The sequence below is a fragment of the Exophiala aquamarina genome, assembly GCF_000709125.1.
Source record: "Exophiala aquamarina CBS 119918 chromosome Unknown aczIA-supercont1.18, whole genome shotgun sequence".
In the NCBI taxonomy this organism is placed as follows: Eukaryota; Fungi; Ascomycota; class Eurotiomycetes; order Chaetothyriales; family Herpotrichiellaceae; genus Exophiala; species Exophiala aquamarina.
In genome coordinates this window covers 115,217-130,233 of record NW_013550570.1, presented here as the reverse complement: position 1 = coordinate 130,233, position 15,017 = coordinate 115,217, and the positions used below count along the sequence as shown (strand labels likewise).

The 15,017-nt window shown below is 50.7% G+C and overlaps 5 protein-coding genes across 5 annotated transcripts; 2 read left to right on the top strand and 3 right to left on the bottom strand.

Moving 5' to 3' along the window:
• Nucleotides 1–319: 319 nt before the first annotated feature.
• A1O9_11514 (uncharacterized protein) lies at nt 320–1,677 on the top strand (the record flags this gene model as incomplete). Its single annotated transcript, XM_013399410.1, has 2 exons — nt 320–462; nt 513–1,677. The coding sequence occupies 2 exons, from the start codon at nt 320–322 to the stop codon at nt 1,675–1,677; spliced, it is 1,308 nt and encodes a 435-aa protein (XP_013254864.1).
• Nucleotides 1,678–2,705: 1,028 nt separating this feature from the next.
• Nucleotides 2,706–5,087, bottom strand: A1O9_11513 (uncharacterized protein; the record flags this gene model as incomplete). Its single annotated transcript, XM_013399409.1, has 1 exon — nt 2,706–5,087. The coding sequence occupies one exon, from the start codon at nt 5,085–5,087 to the stop codon at nt 2,706–2,708; it is 2,382 nt and encodes a 793-aa protein (XP_013254863.1).
• Nucleotides 5,088–5,544: 457 nt separating this feature from the next.
• Nucleotides 5,545–6,843, top strand: A1O9_11512 (uncharacterized protein; the record flags this gene model as incomplete). Its single annotated transcript, XM_013399408.1, has 1 exon — nt 5,545–6,843. The coding sequence occupies one exon, from the start codon at nt 5,545–5,547 to the stop codon at nt 6,841–6,843; it is 1,299 nt and encodes a 432-aa protein (XP_013254862.1).
• A 1,016-nt stretch (nt 6,844–7,859) lies between these two features.
• On the bottom strand, nt 7,860–9,689 carry A1O9_11511 (uncharacterized protein; the record flags this gene model as incomplete). The annotated part of the gene is made up of 1 exon (XM_013399407.1): nt 7,860–9,689. One exon carries the CDS (start codon nt 9,687–9,689, stop codon nt 7,860–7,862), a length of 1,830 nt encoding a protein of 609 aa, XP_013254861.1.
• A 4,104-nt stretch (nt 9,690–13,793) lies between these two features.
• Nucleotides 13,794–14,843, bottom strand: A1O9_11510 (uncharacterized protein; the record flags this gene model as incomplete). Its single annotated transcript, XM_013399406.1, has 1 exon — nt 13,794–14,843. One exon carries the CDS (start codon nt 14,841–14,843, stop codon nt 13,794–13,796), a length of 1,050 nt encoding a protein of 349 aa, XP_013254860.1.
• Between the last annotated feature and the right edge of the window lie 174 nt (nt 14,844–15,017).

Below are 15,017 nucleotides of genomic sequence, written 5' to 3'. Positions count from 1 at the left end.
TTCAAAGAATGTGGATCGAAGGAATAGGGCTCTGTCTGACGAGGATTTGCCTGCTCGATGACGACGGGGCATGATGCGCGAGGTTTGTGCATTCGATCGGATCCTCAGGCCTCCAAATCATCAAGATCACTTTTGGAATTCCAACGGTGGCTACCACCGTAGTATGATCGCAACTGCTTCTGTGGTTAGACTACTAGCACGATTCGAGGTGAGGTTCCATTCTCTAGCATCGACTTGGAACCCGAATACATGCGTTTCCGCGCAGAAGTTAGCTTCTCAGCCTCCTTTTCAATTCCACGGAATCACCATTGGGAGAGGCATGAAGCGGACGAGTAAGCCCAAGCCGCGAGACAAACTACCAGATTATTGCGATGTTGAACCAAGGAGAGATGGAGCGGGCAATATCATCTGGCCCGCCCCCGAGTCAGCAATCGAAGCAGCTCGATCGTTTCTGAAAGATTGGTATTCAACCCTACCAGGCTCATGCGTGATAATAAAACTGATCCATCTAGTGCGGCAAGTGGCAAGAAGACTCTTATTGCTCCCGACAAAGATGCAGATGGCCTTTCATCCGGTGTGATAATCTATCGAACACTGGTTGAGCTAGGGTTAGATTCTTCCCTGATTGAGGTGCATCTGATCGAGAAGGGGGCAAACATCCATCTCAAATCTGAGCGAGAGGCTATGGCTGCGAAAGCTCCAGCATACATTATTGTGCTTGATCAGGGTTCAGTGTCTGCACCACCGCTGATTGACTCTCCCTCCGCGAAAACTCTCATCGTTGACCACCATTTGAGTGATGCGTTTCCCGACAATGCGCTAGTCGTCTCAGCTTGCCACTATCCGCCTGTTTCCACAAGCTCTTTGTTGACCTACGAAATCTGTAAGTCTCTTTCGAAGGACTTGGGTGCTGATTGTGCCTACCTTGCTTGCATTGGCACACATGGTGATCTTGGTAATACGTTGAAGTGGAATCCCCCATTCCCAGACATGACAGAGACATTCAAAGCACATACCAAGAAAGCAATTAACGATGCTGTCTCACTCATCAATGCACCGCGTCGGACCGCGAAATATGATGTTATCACTGCGTGGAATGCCCTACTGAGTTCCACTGACCCAAAAACGCTACTCAGCAACGGCAGACTGCAAAGTGCTCGTGCGGAGATTAACAACGAAGTCGAACTCAACACCCACACGCCCCCTAAGTTCAGTGCAGACGGGAGAATTGCTGTCCTACGTATCAACACCGCCGCACAGGTCCATCCAGTTATTGCAACCCGATGGGCAGGCTACCTGAATTCCAAAGCACTCGAGATTGTTGTCTGCGCCAATTCAGGATATTTGCCGGGTATGGTCAACTTCTCGTGTCGAATCGCACGATGCGCAAGGTCAAGAGAGCCGCCAGTGAATATTATCGAGAGTTTGAAAGCTGCAGCTGACCTCTCGACTGATGGGCTAAGAGATAGGCTCGGCGAAAGCTTTGCCCGCGGACACAAAGAAGCCAGCGGGGGCGCTGTACCTGTGGAACCATTCGAAGAACTCATGAAACTGCTGAAGGTTGGCGAGAAGCCGGTGACAGCCGACAACGATCAGTCACCAAAGGCCAAGAAGCTCAAAACTGTAGAGAAAATCCCTCAGAAGAACACGATCGCCAATTACTTTTCCAAGACTTGAGCTCCGTCTCTTCTCATGTGCGTGATCAAGGGACAGTCCTAGCTAACGACGAGCGTAACTCAGCCACGCGCTCTCACCTCTCAAGTAGCTACACAGACCGAAGTCACTAGGCTAGCGGTGTCTGCTCTACTGGTGACCTTTTTCTTCCATCAAGGCCTTGTTCGCCGAAATGAATGAGGCTGTGGAATAGATAATTGTGTCAATCCAGAGCAGAACAAGTCTTGCTACAAGCGCAGGTGGTCCAAGCACACCGCCTAAGAGTCAGCAGTCTCCAGTTTCTTTAAACACAGGAGCATTTCCAACATCTACCTAGAGAGTTGGGAGTATCCAGCTTCCTACAGGGGGTCCGCGAAAATGTATCAAAGCCTCAGTGACCTCTGGCCATCATGATCAGGCTTTCATTTCAAGGCGGCAAAGCAAGAGATGGTAGAAGAGCTGTCGAACATCATTGCCACACTTCACGTACTAAATATCAGGCGATATGTTGACCTTCCTCCGTTTGCCTCAGGAAGGTGGATGGAGACTTTGACCTTTTAACTAGAGTACATGGGATGGCTTATTTTTGTGACACAAAACCCTGGAGCCGGAGCATCAAATGTCTATCCAACTTTCCGTGCCGACTGCTTCCACAGAAGCAAATAGTCACAATACTGCAAATCAGACTGCAATGGCACACTTCCCTTGGGCAAAATTCCATCCTGACCATGAAAAAGGCTAAATTGCCCTTATACATATGTACCTCAATTTAAACCAGAACCAGAACCAAAGAGATGTCCACTAAAAATCGTATTTTCGTACATACAGCTTTCATTACCACATACTGATCGTCACTTCGTAATAACAGGTGCCTCGTGATGCAGTACGGGATACAGAGAGCAAAGGCCAGCTTTTGGCGGCATTCCCACGCTGAACCTCAGTGTTGCGTCGTAGAGAGTATGTTAACGCTTGCCGCATCCTAGCTGTCGCGATTCATACGCATCATCCTGATCCCAAAACACCTACGTGAGCTAACCATCATACCACATCATTCAGACAATCTCCAAGTCATCGTCACTGTCCGCCCCTCCACCTCCAAGATTAGAGGCGCCGCCTAGGCTATCCCTGCCTGCCTCGCGGATCCCCTTCTCCGTAACGAAGCGCGTCTTCTTGACTGGCGAAAGACGCACGTTCTCTGCCCTCCGCTTTCCGTTAGAATTCGAGCCTGGTACGTACAGCAGGTTCGAGCGCGTTGCGAGAGCTGAACGTTGGGTTGCTTTATCCGGATCTCCAGACTGGGAGGTGGTAGCAGTGGAGCCGTGGTTCGAGTAGGTAGGGTGACCTGGTCTAGTCTTCTTCCTGTTGTCTTTGCTTAATTCTTGCGCGGAATTCTGAGCCGTCTGGCGGAGATACTCTGCACCAGCACCGCCGAAGCCCATGTTACCACCCAGGCCGCCGAGTTTCTCTGCGATCTCGCGCTCTTTCTCCTGGGCTGCAAAGCGCCTGCGGATTCGCTCGTCCTTGTTGCGGTCTAGGTGATCTTGACCGCCGAATGGATTTGACTGCGTGAAGCGAGCATCATTGGGTCCGGGCTTCGAACCAGTGGTGTTTGATCTGGAGATATAGAAATTGCTCTGGGTCCGGCGATCGTACTGTTGGCCCTCGCTTTTGAGGCCTCTTTCTCCGCCACGGCCATTTCGTCCCCTTTCGAAGTGACTTCTACCACCTACTCCGAGACCGTTGGCTCCAAACCCGTTCGAGCCGGTGTTGACTCCCATGCGGCTTGATTGGGCCTTCGTCAGCTCGGCATTTAGGTGCCATTCACAGATAGAGGTCTTTGAAGCATCGACCCAGCTTCCGCATTCTTTGCCGTCTTTCTTCGGGGTTTTGCAGAATCCCAAGTCCCGTGATGTACCGATTTCGAGAACAGTGTCGTCACCTCCGCTTAAGGAAAGGCTGAAAGCACCAGTTTCTTCCCTGCCTGGCTTCGGGGGCATGATGCCTGGGTTCAATATTGCTACGACTGTTCCGGGGCTGAGGCGATGGTAGCGAGGTAGAGCATTGCCGAAAAGATAGAGGTCGACGGACCATGCCAGATCAGTCAATGTGATAGCCATGAACCTCCGATGATTCTGGGATCCATCCTCCCACTTCCGTTGCCAGTCTTTAGTGCTGACTGTCTTGTCGTCCGTGGCAGGCTGTTTATGGTCCATGGCCCCGGATTTCGAGGCAATGATCCCAAAAATCACGTAATCGCAGACTTCTTCGGGTAGTTCGTACCCTGGAGCTTTGATTTCTCTCAAGAGGTCTGGGATCCGGTAGGTTGAGAATCGGTCTGCAGGCAATGTGCGCTTCAGGAATGAATGAGGCAGGATTCGGGAAGACAGGTGCAATTGTGAGAAGCCTTCGTACAGTGAAGGGTCTCCTCCTTGAGCGCTAGGACTCCCCGAATCCACCGATGTTGGTCGAGACGGTGTTTCTCGTAGATTTGGCATTGTCCGGCTCTTCTTGAGAGTTCTGTCGCCAGAACTTGGCTGTCCTACAACATGGAGAACCTCCTCTCGAGAGTACTCTACGTATTGACTTAAACGTGTGGGGGACCTTTGGGCATCAAGAACAGCAGACTGCTCTGAGGCTGAGCGATACGTTTCAAGCTCAGCGTGATCGATGACGAATCCTTTGCTGCGGTTCCGGGCAATAGCTTCTCGCCGAGAAGAGAGATCAGTTTCGCTCTTGCGAGCTTCTGCCATACGTTCGCTGAAGGGCTTTCTTCTCTCTACTTCACTGGCTGATTTAGCCGAAGTGGTAGAACGCGATGAATTGAAAGCAGATGAGCGTGAAGGTCTATCGTTACTTGAAGTTAGAGTCGCCCTGGGTCTGTGCCTGGCACCGCTTGTGGTGTTCGCCCTTTTTAATGATACATCAACCGCGCGAACCCCTTTGTCGATTCCGAGTAAAACCCTTGACGGGGACTTTTGCTGTGTTGCCGGTTGCAACCGTCTGACAGGAGACAGGGGGACTTCGATAGAAGTGAGGCTGTCGGTCGGCTTCTCATGCCATTGGCCTGCATTTACGTTCGACAAGGAGGGCCCATGCGAGGAACCAGGACGTGAGAGTGGCCTGGCTGGTGTTTGCGCTCGACTCTTGCTCTGTTGTAATTTTCTCAATTTCAGCTTGGCCTCTATCGCTGCCAATTTCAGCTGCAGTATCTCTTCGTCATCTTCGACATCATAGTCGTCGCCGTCGCCGTCGTCGTCGTTCACCTCGGAGTTCCTTTCGCCGCGAGCTGCACGAACGCGGTCGAGCAGGTTGGGAGTGGTATTTGATCTTTTCGTGGGCGAGGTCCGCATTGCTTCGTACTTCTTGCGGCCACTGGGTGAGCTGAGGAGAGCAGCGTGCGGGGAGTGAGGCGGCCATGAGGCCTCATGGGCCATGACGGATGCGAGTATCTGTCGCAAGTGATGAGTGGGAGTTGGTGTCCGTGTCGGTAGACTCCTTTATGTAAAAGTATTGGGGCGGAATAGCGCCTGCGCTTTGTTGATAGAATGATCATCAAGAGAGTATCGTAAAGCCGTTGGATATCCAAGCTGCGGCGAATTGCATGCTAGTAAAGGGTTAATCGAAATCCGTCGATGTTCGACTCGGATCAAGTGCTAATTGTTTGCCAATGATGCATATTTGCCAATTGGTGGTGACGATGGTGGCTGGTGGGTTCCTAAAACGCGCTTTGGGCTCAAAACGCGTCGGCGAAACAACGCGTCTCCCCGCACAATTAATCCCTGCAACTTTCGTACAAACTTGCAGACTACGAGCGTGCCTTTTGGAGAGGACTGATGTACTGGTTCTACATGTTTTCCTTGAGCATACAGATAGACGTCTCTTTTTCCAAAAATGGCACCTTTGACCAGGTCGAATTCGACCAGCCCGGTGAAAAAGGCTGCGCAGAAACCCTCCCAACCACAAGTCAAGCAGCAACGCGAGCCCCTCAAGCACTTCATATTGCCCAAAGAATTGTCCAGCAACGCCCGGTTCCTGTTGCTTAAGCATCCACGATCCTCCGCGCCACAGCGTTTCTTGTTTTGCCCAGAGAAAGGACTTTTCGAATTCACCAAAGTCAACGCCCCAGCGGATGATCCGCGCAGCCTTCTCTTTTCGAAATCCGAGTCTTATGCCTCAGCAGAAGTGAATGACAACGCGGAAGGTTGTAAAGAAGGCGGAACCATCAGCAATGGCTACATCAGCAAGCGTCCCGACTTTTTCATCGCAACCACATTCGATGTCGCATTCCTTCTCCTTGCCTTGATCTTGCCTAAGACTTTTAAATCCTCCAAGGCGCTTTTCCAACCAATTGACGATATCCTCGAAGACTACATACATGAAGATAAGCATTTGAGATATCTCTTCAACCATGGGCGACGCTTTCTTGAGCAAGCAATGTTGAGATTCTGCGACAGCATTGAGGCCGGGGATGAACATTTATACAGACCCAGCGAGGAGAAAACCTTGCGGATGGTTATGCAAAAGGTAAACGCGGCAATTTGTGCTGGCTTACCGGCAAGCCTTGATGAGAGGTTTGTAAAGAGGAAGCTAGAACTGCCTGTGCTAAGTGTCAGGCGAGAAAACAGTTCGATTTCTACAAGTTTAGTAGTCTCGTTCCAAGACAATTGTGACACTCCTCCCGAAAATTTGGACTCGCAGTCATCTGCCACTAGCTCAGCACCATCTGTGGTCTTCTCGGAGCTCTCTGCAGGCAGTTCAATGACGAGTGTTGCTCCAGACAATATACCTGGCAAGATGCAAGACCTCCAGCAACAGAATATTGTCCTTGAGTACATCCTCGTGTCATATGTCCCTCCCGTGGTAGCAGAGCGTCTACAAGCTCGAGTTGCTGCTGAGAACTCCCCTGTAAATTTCACACCTCTGAGGGAGCATCTCAAGACCATTGCTAAGATGAAGGCGGATGCAAATGCATCGAGATCAATCGGCGACTTCAGCAGAAAACGCGGTCTTGAGGAGGAGGAGGCAACAGACCTGCGAGAAGAGAAAAAGAGGAAGCAGGATGAGGAAGATCGCAAAAGGAAAGCGGGCGAGTCACGGGGAGTCAGAGACTTGAAGAAGGTTAACGTTACTGGAATGAAAAAGATGAGTGATTTTTTTGCCAAAAAGCCAGCAACAAAGGTCAAGTCGTGAGGCTACATTCGTTCTACAACATGCGACAACCTTGAAAGACAGACAGATGTGCTCCAGAAGTAATGTATGATGACATTGCAAACCTGGAACCATGCTGGGAACCAGAATCTGGCATCACCAAGGACATGACACCAACGAGAACGTTTATGCTGCTCGCCTACGCCTGATCGGGTCAAATGGACAATCGATCGAATAAACACTGTCAATTGGCAGCCAAAACCTCGTTATTTTGTCAAAGTTCTCTGAAGAGAAGACATCAAATTCTAGTTGTGTTGGCCAAGGCATCTGGAGAACGGTTGGTGGCAAGCATTCAGTATCGCGAGTTCGGGATAGGGCCATCGATATGCAAGACGATGGAGGCAGGATGGGCATGATCGTGTGACGATGCCTCAAGAAAGCCTTGTCTGCTTTGCTGGGGACAAGCCATCAGATATTTGCTCCTCTTTGGGAAGCAGCAAAAGGAAAGGAGAAACCAACAAAATCCTAGAGCCTCAGGATGCAAGAACATTCCCGCCCAAGCTAAGGACACCTGAGGGGCATCTCAGTCAGCCATAGACTGTGTGGTTAATACAAGTAGAGGACACTTGAACTTCTGTCTCTGGAGGGAGCATATCGTCATGGGCAAATGCTTATTCTGACGTAAAAGGCGCCAGAAGATCATGGAAGCCCACACCTCTCTCGTGGCCTGAGGGCATCATGCGGGGCTCGAAAGAGACGCGTCAAAGAGAGTCGGCCGGGCAACCGGGTTCTCACGCAGATCATCTCAGCTGAGCACGTTGCTGTGTTCAGAAAAGAGAATGGAAATGGTACCAGTGATTTGAGGATTACTTGTCAGGAGACAAGGTACAGTTAATTGAGATATGATTAATTAGTATCTATAGTACAGACTCTGGGCGAAGCCAAGCTATATGTTTATATACAGCGCACTCTGGACAAGGCAATATTTCCAATGCAGATCCTCCCCGATTCTCCCTAGATGCTCACCCAATGTTTTGCCGCCCGGGGGGGAAACTCGCTCACTTGTCTGCCTTCCTCTCCAGCTTCATCTCAGTGGCCCCGGGTGTCACGGCGATGGCTTTACCGTCTGCATCGACGTCGAAGACGAATCTGGTCACCGGACGGCCACTATAATAGGTCCCGATGGAATCGCCCGTAAGCCAGTCTCCGTTAGTGGAGTAGAAGCCTGTGAAGGGCCCGATGCCCTGCTCGATTGCCGCCGCGTACGTGCTCAGCTGGGGGTTTGTCGAGGCTTTCAAAGCGATTTGGCCGGGACCGTCTTCGGAATAATGGGGGATTGTTGGTAGAAGTCTTGGGACAACCTCGGGACCGAAGAACGCCAGAGAGTCGGTGCTGTTGGAGGTCCAGCCCGAGAGGCTCAGCCCCGACATGCTGCCTGCCACGGTGGATTTGTTGAAGGACACGGTCACGGAGGAGTTGATTTGGGGATCGGTCGAAACGTAGGTGCCGACGAAGTTGCGGGCTGCTTCGGCCGCCGCTTGTGCTTCGAGGGCCGGGAGGATCACTTCAGCGACAGCGTCGAGGACGACGAGTGAGGCAGAGCTTCGTAGTGTTTCGTTGGCGGCGCCGTTGAGCATCGAAAACCCGGCGTTGTATTCGGGAATCAGGGCGAGGAGCCCACCGTATGGTCCAGAGTCGCCAAGCTTGGTGTAAAGATCCGTGATCTTTCCTGTCGATGGATGGATGTAGCGGTAGATCTCCCACGGAGCGCCGACGGCGTAGTTGAGACTGGGTGTGAACGTGGTGGGTTTCATCCATTTGTGTGTCGCTGCTTGGGGCAAGAGGGTTGAGTTGAGGAGGTTGACGCCGAACCTGGAAAGATCATTGATGGTGCTTAGCAGGCCACCGGAAGGAGTGGTAGGCCCCCCAGGGGTAAACCAGAGAGTGGGATCACCAACAACCACAGAACGGTCGATCTCGTCTTGATTAGCCGGCGGAATATTGCTCGATCGTGAGGAGGTCATTCCCAGGGGTTGGAAGACCGAGTTGATGTAAATGTCGTCGATAGGCTTGCCCAATATGCCAGATATTGCTATCCCAAGCATCATGAATCCAGTATTGGTGTAACTGGGGCTCGTCCAAGGGAGGAAGCTCGGCGGCAAAGAACTTGCCTCTTTGAGAAGTTCCTCGACAGTACATCCGCTTGTATCTGAACTCGTCCAGCATGGGCCCAGTGTACTGATGTCGGTCGGTTTGAACCCATAGGCATCTGGTAAGGCATTAGGCGTTCCTGCCTGGATACCAAGCCCAAGCAGGTCGAGCCCCGCAATCCCTCCGGCTGGAAAACCTGACTGTTGATTGGCAAGAGACCAGGCAGTGACTTCGTCCCACCGAATTGTTGCAATAGGGTCTGCTTTGCCTTCGTTGGCGCGAGCAAACTCTCCAAGTTCAGGGAAAACCTCACTCAGAGGGGTGTTCCATTGGGCTTCACTCATCTCGAGCATCCCGGCGAAGACTGTGATGAGCTTGGTGACACTGGCCATTCGGTAGATGCTGTCTCCGTCGACTTCATTGGTGCCGTTGACGGCGTTGACTGTCTCTGGGGAAGCATAGTGGTATTGGAGCTTGCTGGCGGTGGGGTCATGTAGTGAAAACAAGCCAAGAGAGAAAGTGACATTCTCAACGCCGGCGAAAGCCTCGAGGCCGGCGGTCTTCTTCTCTTTGAGATATGCGTCGAAGTTGGCACTCAGGTTTTTCCAACTCTGAGAGATCAGACTTTTGTTACTGCTTAGGTCGAGGGGGGGAGGATACGTCCCTATTAGAAACTCTGCAGCGGCCAAGGTGCCATGGAGGCAAAGGAGGGGAAGTACATATTGTGAGTAGAGCATAATCAAGGGGAGAAGCTAGAATGTGTATTGGGGATTTAGGGTTCATTGCAAGATCTTGGACGGCTTGACCTCCTCTATATATACTGATGGAAAACGTATTTGCTAAGCCTCCGAGATCGAGCTCCAAGCTTGCAGGCTAAACAGATGTGACGTAGACGGACCAATACAAAACCAACGTCCTCATTCCAAGATGGCTCTGAAAGGCTAAAGCCCCGATGATAGCGTAATATGCTTCGTGGTCTGTTAAGCTCTTGCGGTATATGATCTGTAGGAATGGCTGAAGCATAGGGGTGGATACTGAATAGCTACGTAGGTAAATTCAGCAAGGAAAGTGTTCTGCTCCGATTGTGAGATGTTGATTGATGCTCATACGCTAGGCTGGATCCAGTACTACGCAGCGCTTTGACACACCACGGTTTTTGGTGTTTTGACGGAAGCCTTGTAATCTTGTCGGGATTGTGACGACAGCCAAGTTGTTGAGCCGCCCCATTGCCAAGTATGCATGAGATGCTACTATATGACACAAGTACCTCCGTACGACCCTCGTACCCGGTTTCGGCAGATTTGGGCATGCGGTCTCAGGGCCCAAGGCCCGGGGTGACGCTAAGATTTGGTATGGAGTCTATCATTTCTATATTTTGTCACTCTCGCCGGGATCCACATTTTAGAGACTTTCCGAATGAAGCACTATGTGCCGCTCCGATGATGTCCCGTGATCTACTGGTGACTAAGTGTTCAAGCGAAGGTGATGGTAGTGAATTATTCAAGCTTCCAACTTTGTTGCTCCTTGCTTGGTGCCTGTTCTAGCGGCGATGTTCGCAATCACACTATACTGTCGGTATCTTCCAACCTCTCATTCACCATGCAACTCATGGACAAGTGTTGTTTACCGGGGAATGGATTCTGCTTGGTTACTAGCATTCCTTGCTAGTCGCCAGTCGTGGCTCCGTTGAGAAAGGATGCCCAGCGCCGATGACGTCGTGGCTTATCACATCTGATGCTATGTATTTATGGCTGAGAACTCTCCATGTCGCGAAGACCCCAAGGCTTGGGGGCACATTGAACTGGGCCACGAACCTCGATTCAAATCACTGCGAATCTCTTGATCCACTGTTGGGGCACTGTCTGACAGGGTAGAACTTTTTTCGTTGTTCTCTCACAAAAATAGTAGAGGGAGCGTAGGAAATTGCAAAAGAGGTCTTGGAAATCCAGGCTCCATGACCCAGCGTAGGTACCGGGGCTAGTGAGGGCTCCTCTTATTCCAACATACACTCGGTCCACGCCTTCAACCACCACTGCGAACCTGTCGGGAATATCAATGGGATGGTCGTGTTACATGTGGCCCAGCTCCAGCTTCAAGTCATGGCGACATGCCCGCCTCCCAAAATGACCAAGACAGGTGGAAGTCCGTGACATCCCTCAAATTTGAATCTGAAGCTTTCGGTCTGGATCTGTGGCAAGTGTTCCGTACGTATCTTACCCACGTCTTCCATTATGAGGCCTAGCCATTCTTTTGTTTTTTTTTGGCGCCGTGTGGGGAATTTCAATTTAGCAACTTGGACGGGCGGCTAATTTGTAGAACTGACAACAATGGCACAGTCGACAAGTCCTGACTTGTCGTTTCAGGGCACATTAAGCACATATTGTCCTCCGAGTGCTATGCCCACCAAGCAATCCTCGTTTCAGTCGCAGCTTTTAGCTCGCAGCTTTTAGCTCTTAATCGCTCTCAGCAAGAATTCGGTCGACCTTGAGAAGGGGGAGGCGCCCCGAATGACGACGCCCTAGCAGATCAGGTGCATATATGCCATGCTAATAAGGGGTGGGCAATGGTATGACTGCCTTGTACACGCGATGGAAAACAGCACCACCATGGAAAAGATTGATTGATATGTTGGAAGGTTTTGGCTGGGCATCGCCTGAACACTGGGGATTGAGGTCGACCAAGGGCATTGTGGATAAGACTTTTCTTCAAAACTGACAGTGTAAACCCTATGGATATTGCTCCTGATTCAGTTCTTGTTCAGGCACCATCCAAGGTCTTTTTAGACACAATGAGGCGCTTGAGCAGGGAGAAGTTGTGTGGGTTATGGGTGTGTGGATGAAGCTGGCGAATACGAAACAGCAACAACAAGGCTTCATTGCCTCGGATCCCACTGATTACCACTGCATATTATCTTCGTACCGATGCAGAGGACGCAACCGGTGAGTCATCTTACCTTCAATATTTTCATAAACATACATAGGGATCATTTCAGGCATCTTGAATCCAGAAACATGTAGGATATCCTTGCCGCTGTAGCCGGAGTTGGTGTGAGTCACCTCGAGTCGTCGCTTGTCAGTCCCTTTGTAGAGGGACTGTGTAGAGGGACACCCTAGAATAGGCTGTACTGAACAACAGCACCGAGAAGGAATGGTGGGACTATAGCTTCTAAAACATGTGCAGCCGCTCTTCCTCTAGTCGAAAATGAGGTGCGGAAGCGATAACTGACCCTAAGTATATCGCGGGGGTCGTTCTCAGTCCCACGCCATGATTCAGGGAGGGGTTCGTCGCTCAACGGATAAATATAGCCCTCAAGATTTATGGCCCTGTCCTACATTGTACAAAGGTTATTCCTCTTCAACCTGGTAAGATGTGCACCGAAGGGAAAAAGGGTTGGCTGAGCTTAGCGTTTCTTCTGCTAAGAGCGTATTCCACGAAACTTCAATTGACAGGGGCAATCTTCGGCAAAGGGACTGAAGAGATATCGGGGATTGCCGTAGATCTCCTGTGAGGAGTAGAAGGCACTTTGACGCTGGAGTGGACATCTGCCGAGAACATATTGCGGGGGAATAAGTGAGGGATCAAGGAGGGATCACAACTTAAACTCCGTGAATGGTGCATGGGGAGGCCCGCAAGTGTAGATCTGTGGAGAATGATTAGTAGTAGACCTTTCTTCTGCTACGATACCATGTACGGAATACTGACAATAGATGGAAGAGGCAGGGCAGCCCTTGGAGATTGATAAATCGGAGGCTTTCTGAGGCCCTCGAGGTACTTGGGATTACAAAATAAAATCTAGGGCAATTTTCATGCACTTACAAGCGCACCTTTTAGAAAATTCTCTTCTAGTGGCCTTCATAAATGACTGAATGCCATCATGGTAATTGTACGGAGTAGGTTAAATCTCCAGCGTCAAAATGTTCTATGCTGAGTTCGAAAGACTGAGTCATGGCGCAAGCGGCATCTCAAAGGGTCTAAGGCTTCCTCTCTCCAATGACCATCAGGTTAGATGCTGACAGGTCTCCTTCGTCTTGCGTAGCCTCCCCCATCCCAGCCATCTCAGCGGCGTTGAACACCGGCTGGGTCAACAGACACCCCACTTAGGCTTTCGGATTACATTGGTCGTGCATCTCGGCTTGCGGCTCTGCGTCCGACGACTGATAGTTCCTTGAAACAATCCTGGCAAGCGGAGGTCAAAGGGAGAGAGCCCCATCCTCCTCCTACAGAAGAATCTGAATTAAGTCAGAGCTGTCGAGAGGACGAGAATTCTACCTACATGTCAATCGGCCGCGTATATTTCGTACTATTCCGGGAATTTTCAGAACCAGAATCGTTATTTACAGCCACTAAGAAATTCTCATAGGCGTCTTCAACGCCTTACTAATCTTTCGTATGCCTTACAGTAAGGTATTCACGACCGGGAAGAGCCAGAGAGTAAATCATAATCAACAGTATATGCTAATATTGACTCTGATGAACTCGCCAGTCCTGGGAATGTTAGACTCGGTCAGCTAACGATAAGGTGATTGCAGGTTTTGATTTGTAGGCGGTATGAAAATACTGCACGATGCACTCGAGGCGTCTCGTCTCTAGCAAGCCGTATTTCCTTCTACAACCCAGCGTCGTAGGATGATCGAGATGCTCTGTCTGCACATACGAGAATTCCATCAGCATTCACAGCCCGCCTCCATCCCATACATTGTCCTCATCCTTGCTCCCCACTGATAAGAGTAACAAACTTGTAGCCCATGCGCATCCTCGTTATCTTTACTCTGCCAATCCGAACTGAGGTGCGCAGCAGTGAGACAGTCGGCATGGCCTGTGCTTCACGTTATCTTTCCTCGTCAAGGAATCAGAACGATCTTTCCTCGCCCAGTGGACTGCTCTACTGACTGCTGGTAGGCCAGCCTTGCGTCGGCCAATGCCAGCTCGTTGCTTACGAACGGTGTCAGCAGACCCGACCCTAGAGCTATCGAAAGCTGTTCCAAGCCTTCCCGCGATGGAGTGACGATGAAGAACAAGGCCTTGACACTCGTCTTCTGCTGACTCAGACCTGACTTCCGATGCAGCTCCACAAAGTTGTAACTTGCACTGTCGATAGAAATAAGCTTCCCGCCGTCCTTTACAAGTTCCCAACAGGATTCCAGAACGTGTCCTCCAACAGTGTCGATAATGATGCTATAGGTCGCGGTAATCTTTTGCAAATCTGCGTATTCAACTGTCTCAGACGCGCCGAGACTTTCGAGGAACTTTTTGTTGCGGCAGTTGGAACTCGTTGCGGCTACCACGTACAGCCCGGCAAGTCTGCCAAGCTGAACTAAATAGGTGCCTACGCCGCCAGCTGCCCCGGTCACTAGGAGACGGCATTGCTCTGTCTCGTGGCCCTTCACTTGTGACAATGATAACTTGCCAGGATTCGCCAAATCCAATGGCCGCACTTCTGCCTTCTCGAAAAGTGCCTGATATGCTGTAAGCCCAGATAGAGGCACGGCGGCCGCTTCAGCCCAGGTAAGGCGCTTGGGTTTCAAGCACGCTTCGTTCACCTTCACTACAACATACTCGGCCCAAGTTCCTCCACGATCTGCATGTGCCATTCCATAGACCTCGTCCCCTGGCTTGAATGGCGAATCTTCCCTTTCGTCATAGACTGACATTACCGTCCCCGAAAAATCGTGGCCCAAAATTGTGTACTCTTTCGAGTACGTCTCAGGCCAGGTTAAGGCATCTCGAATGACTGTCGTTGCTCGGACGCGGATAAGCAATTCTCCTGGCCTAGCTGCCTGAGGTATAGGGATACCAATGTCGATGTGAATGGCTGACACAGGGGCAGGGTTTGCTGCGGAGAATGGTGCTGACGGATCTGAATGATTTGGATGAACCCGAACGGCTTGCATGTTGAAAGCTCGGTCCTTCTCGGTTAGCGATCGAAATCAAGATGGACTAAGCTTCCGTCTACATACTACCTCAAAATGCTAAATGCCATATATAACCTGGCTTGATAGCGCAATTATTTCCGCCCTCATTATTAACGAAAAACATCGACGTGGGAATCCCAAGGCTCATTTCAT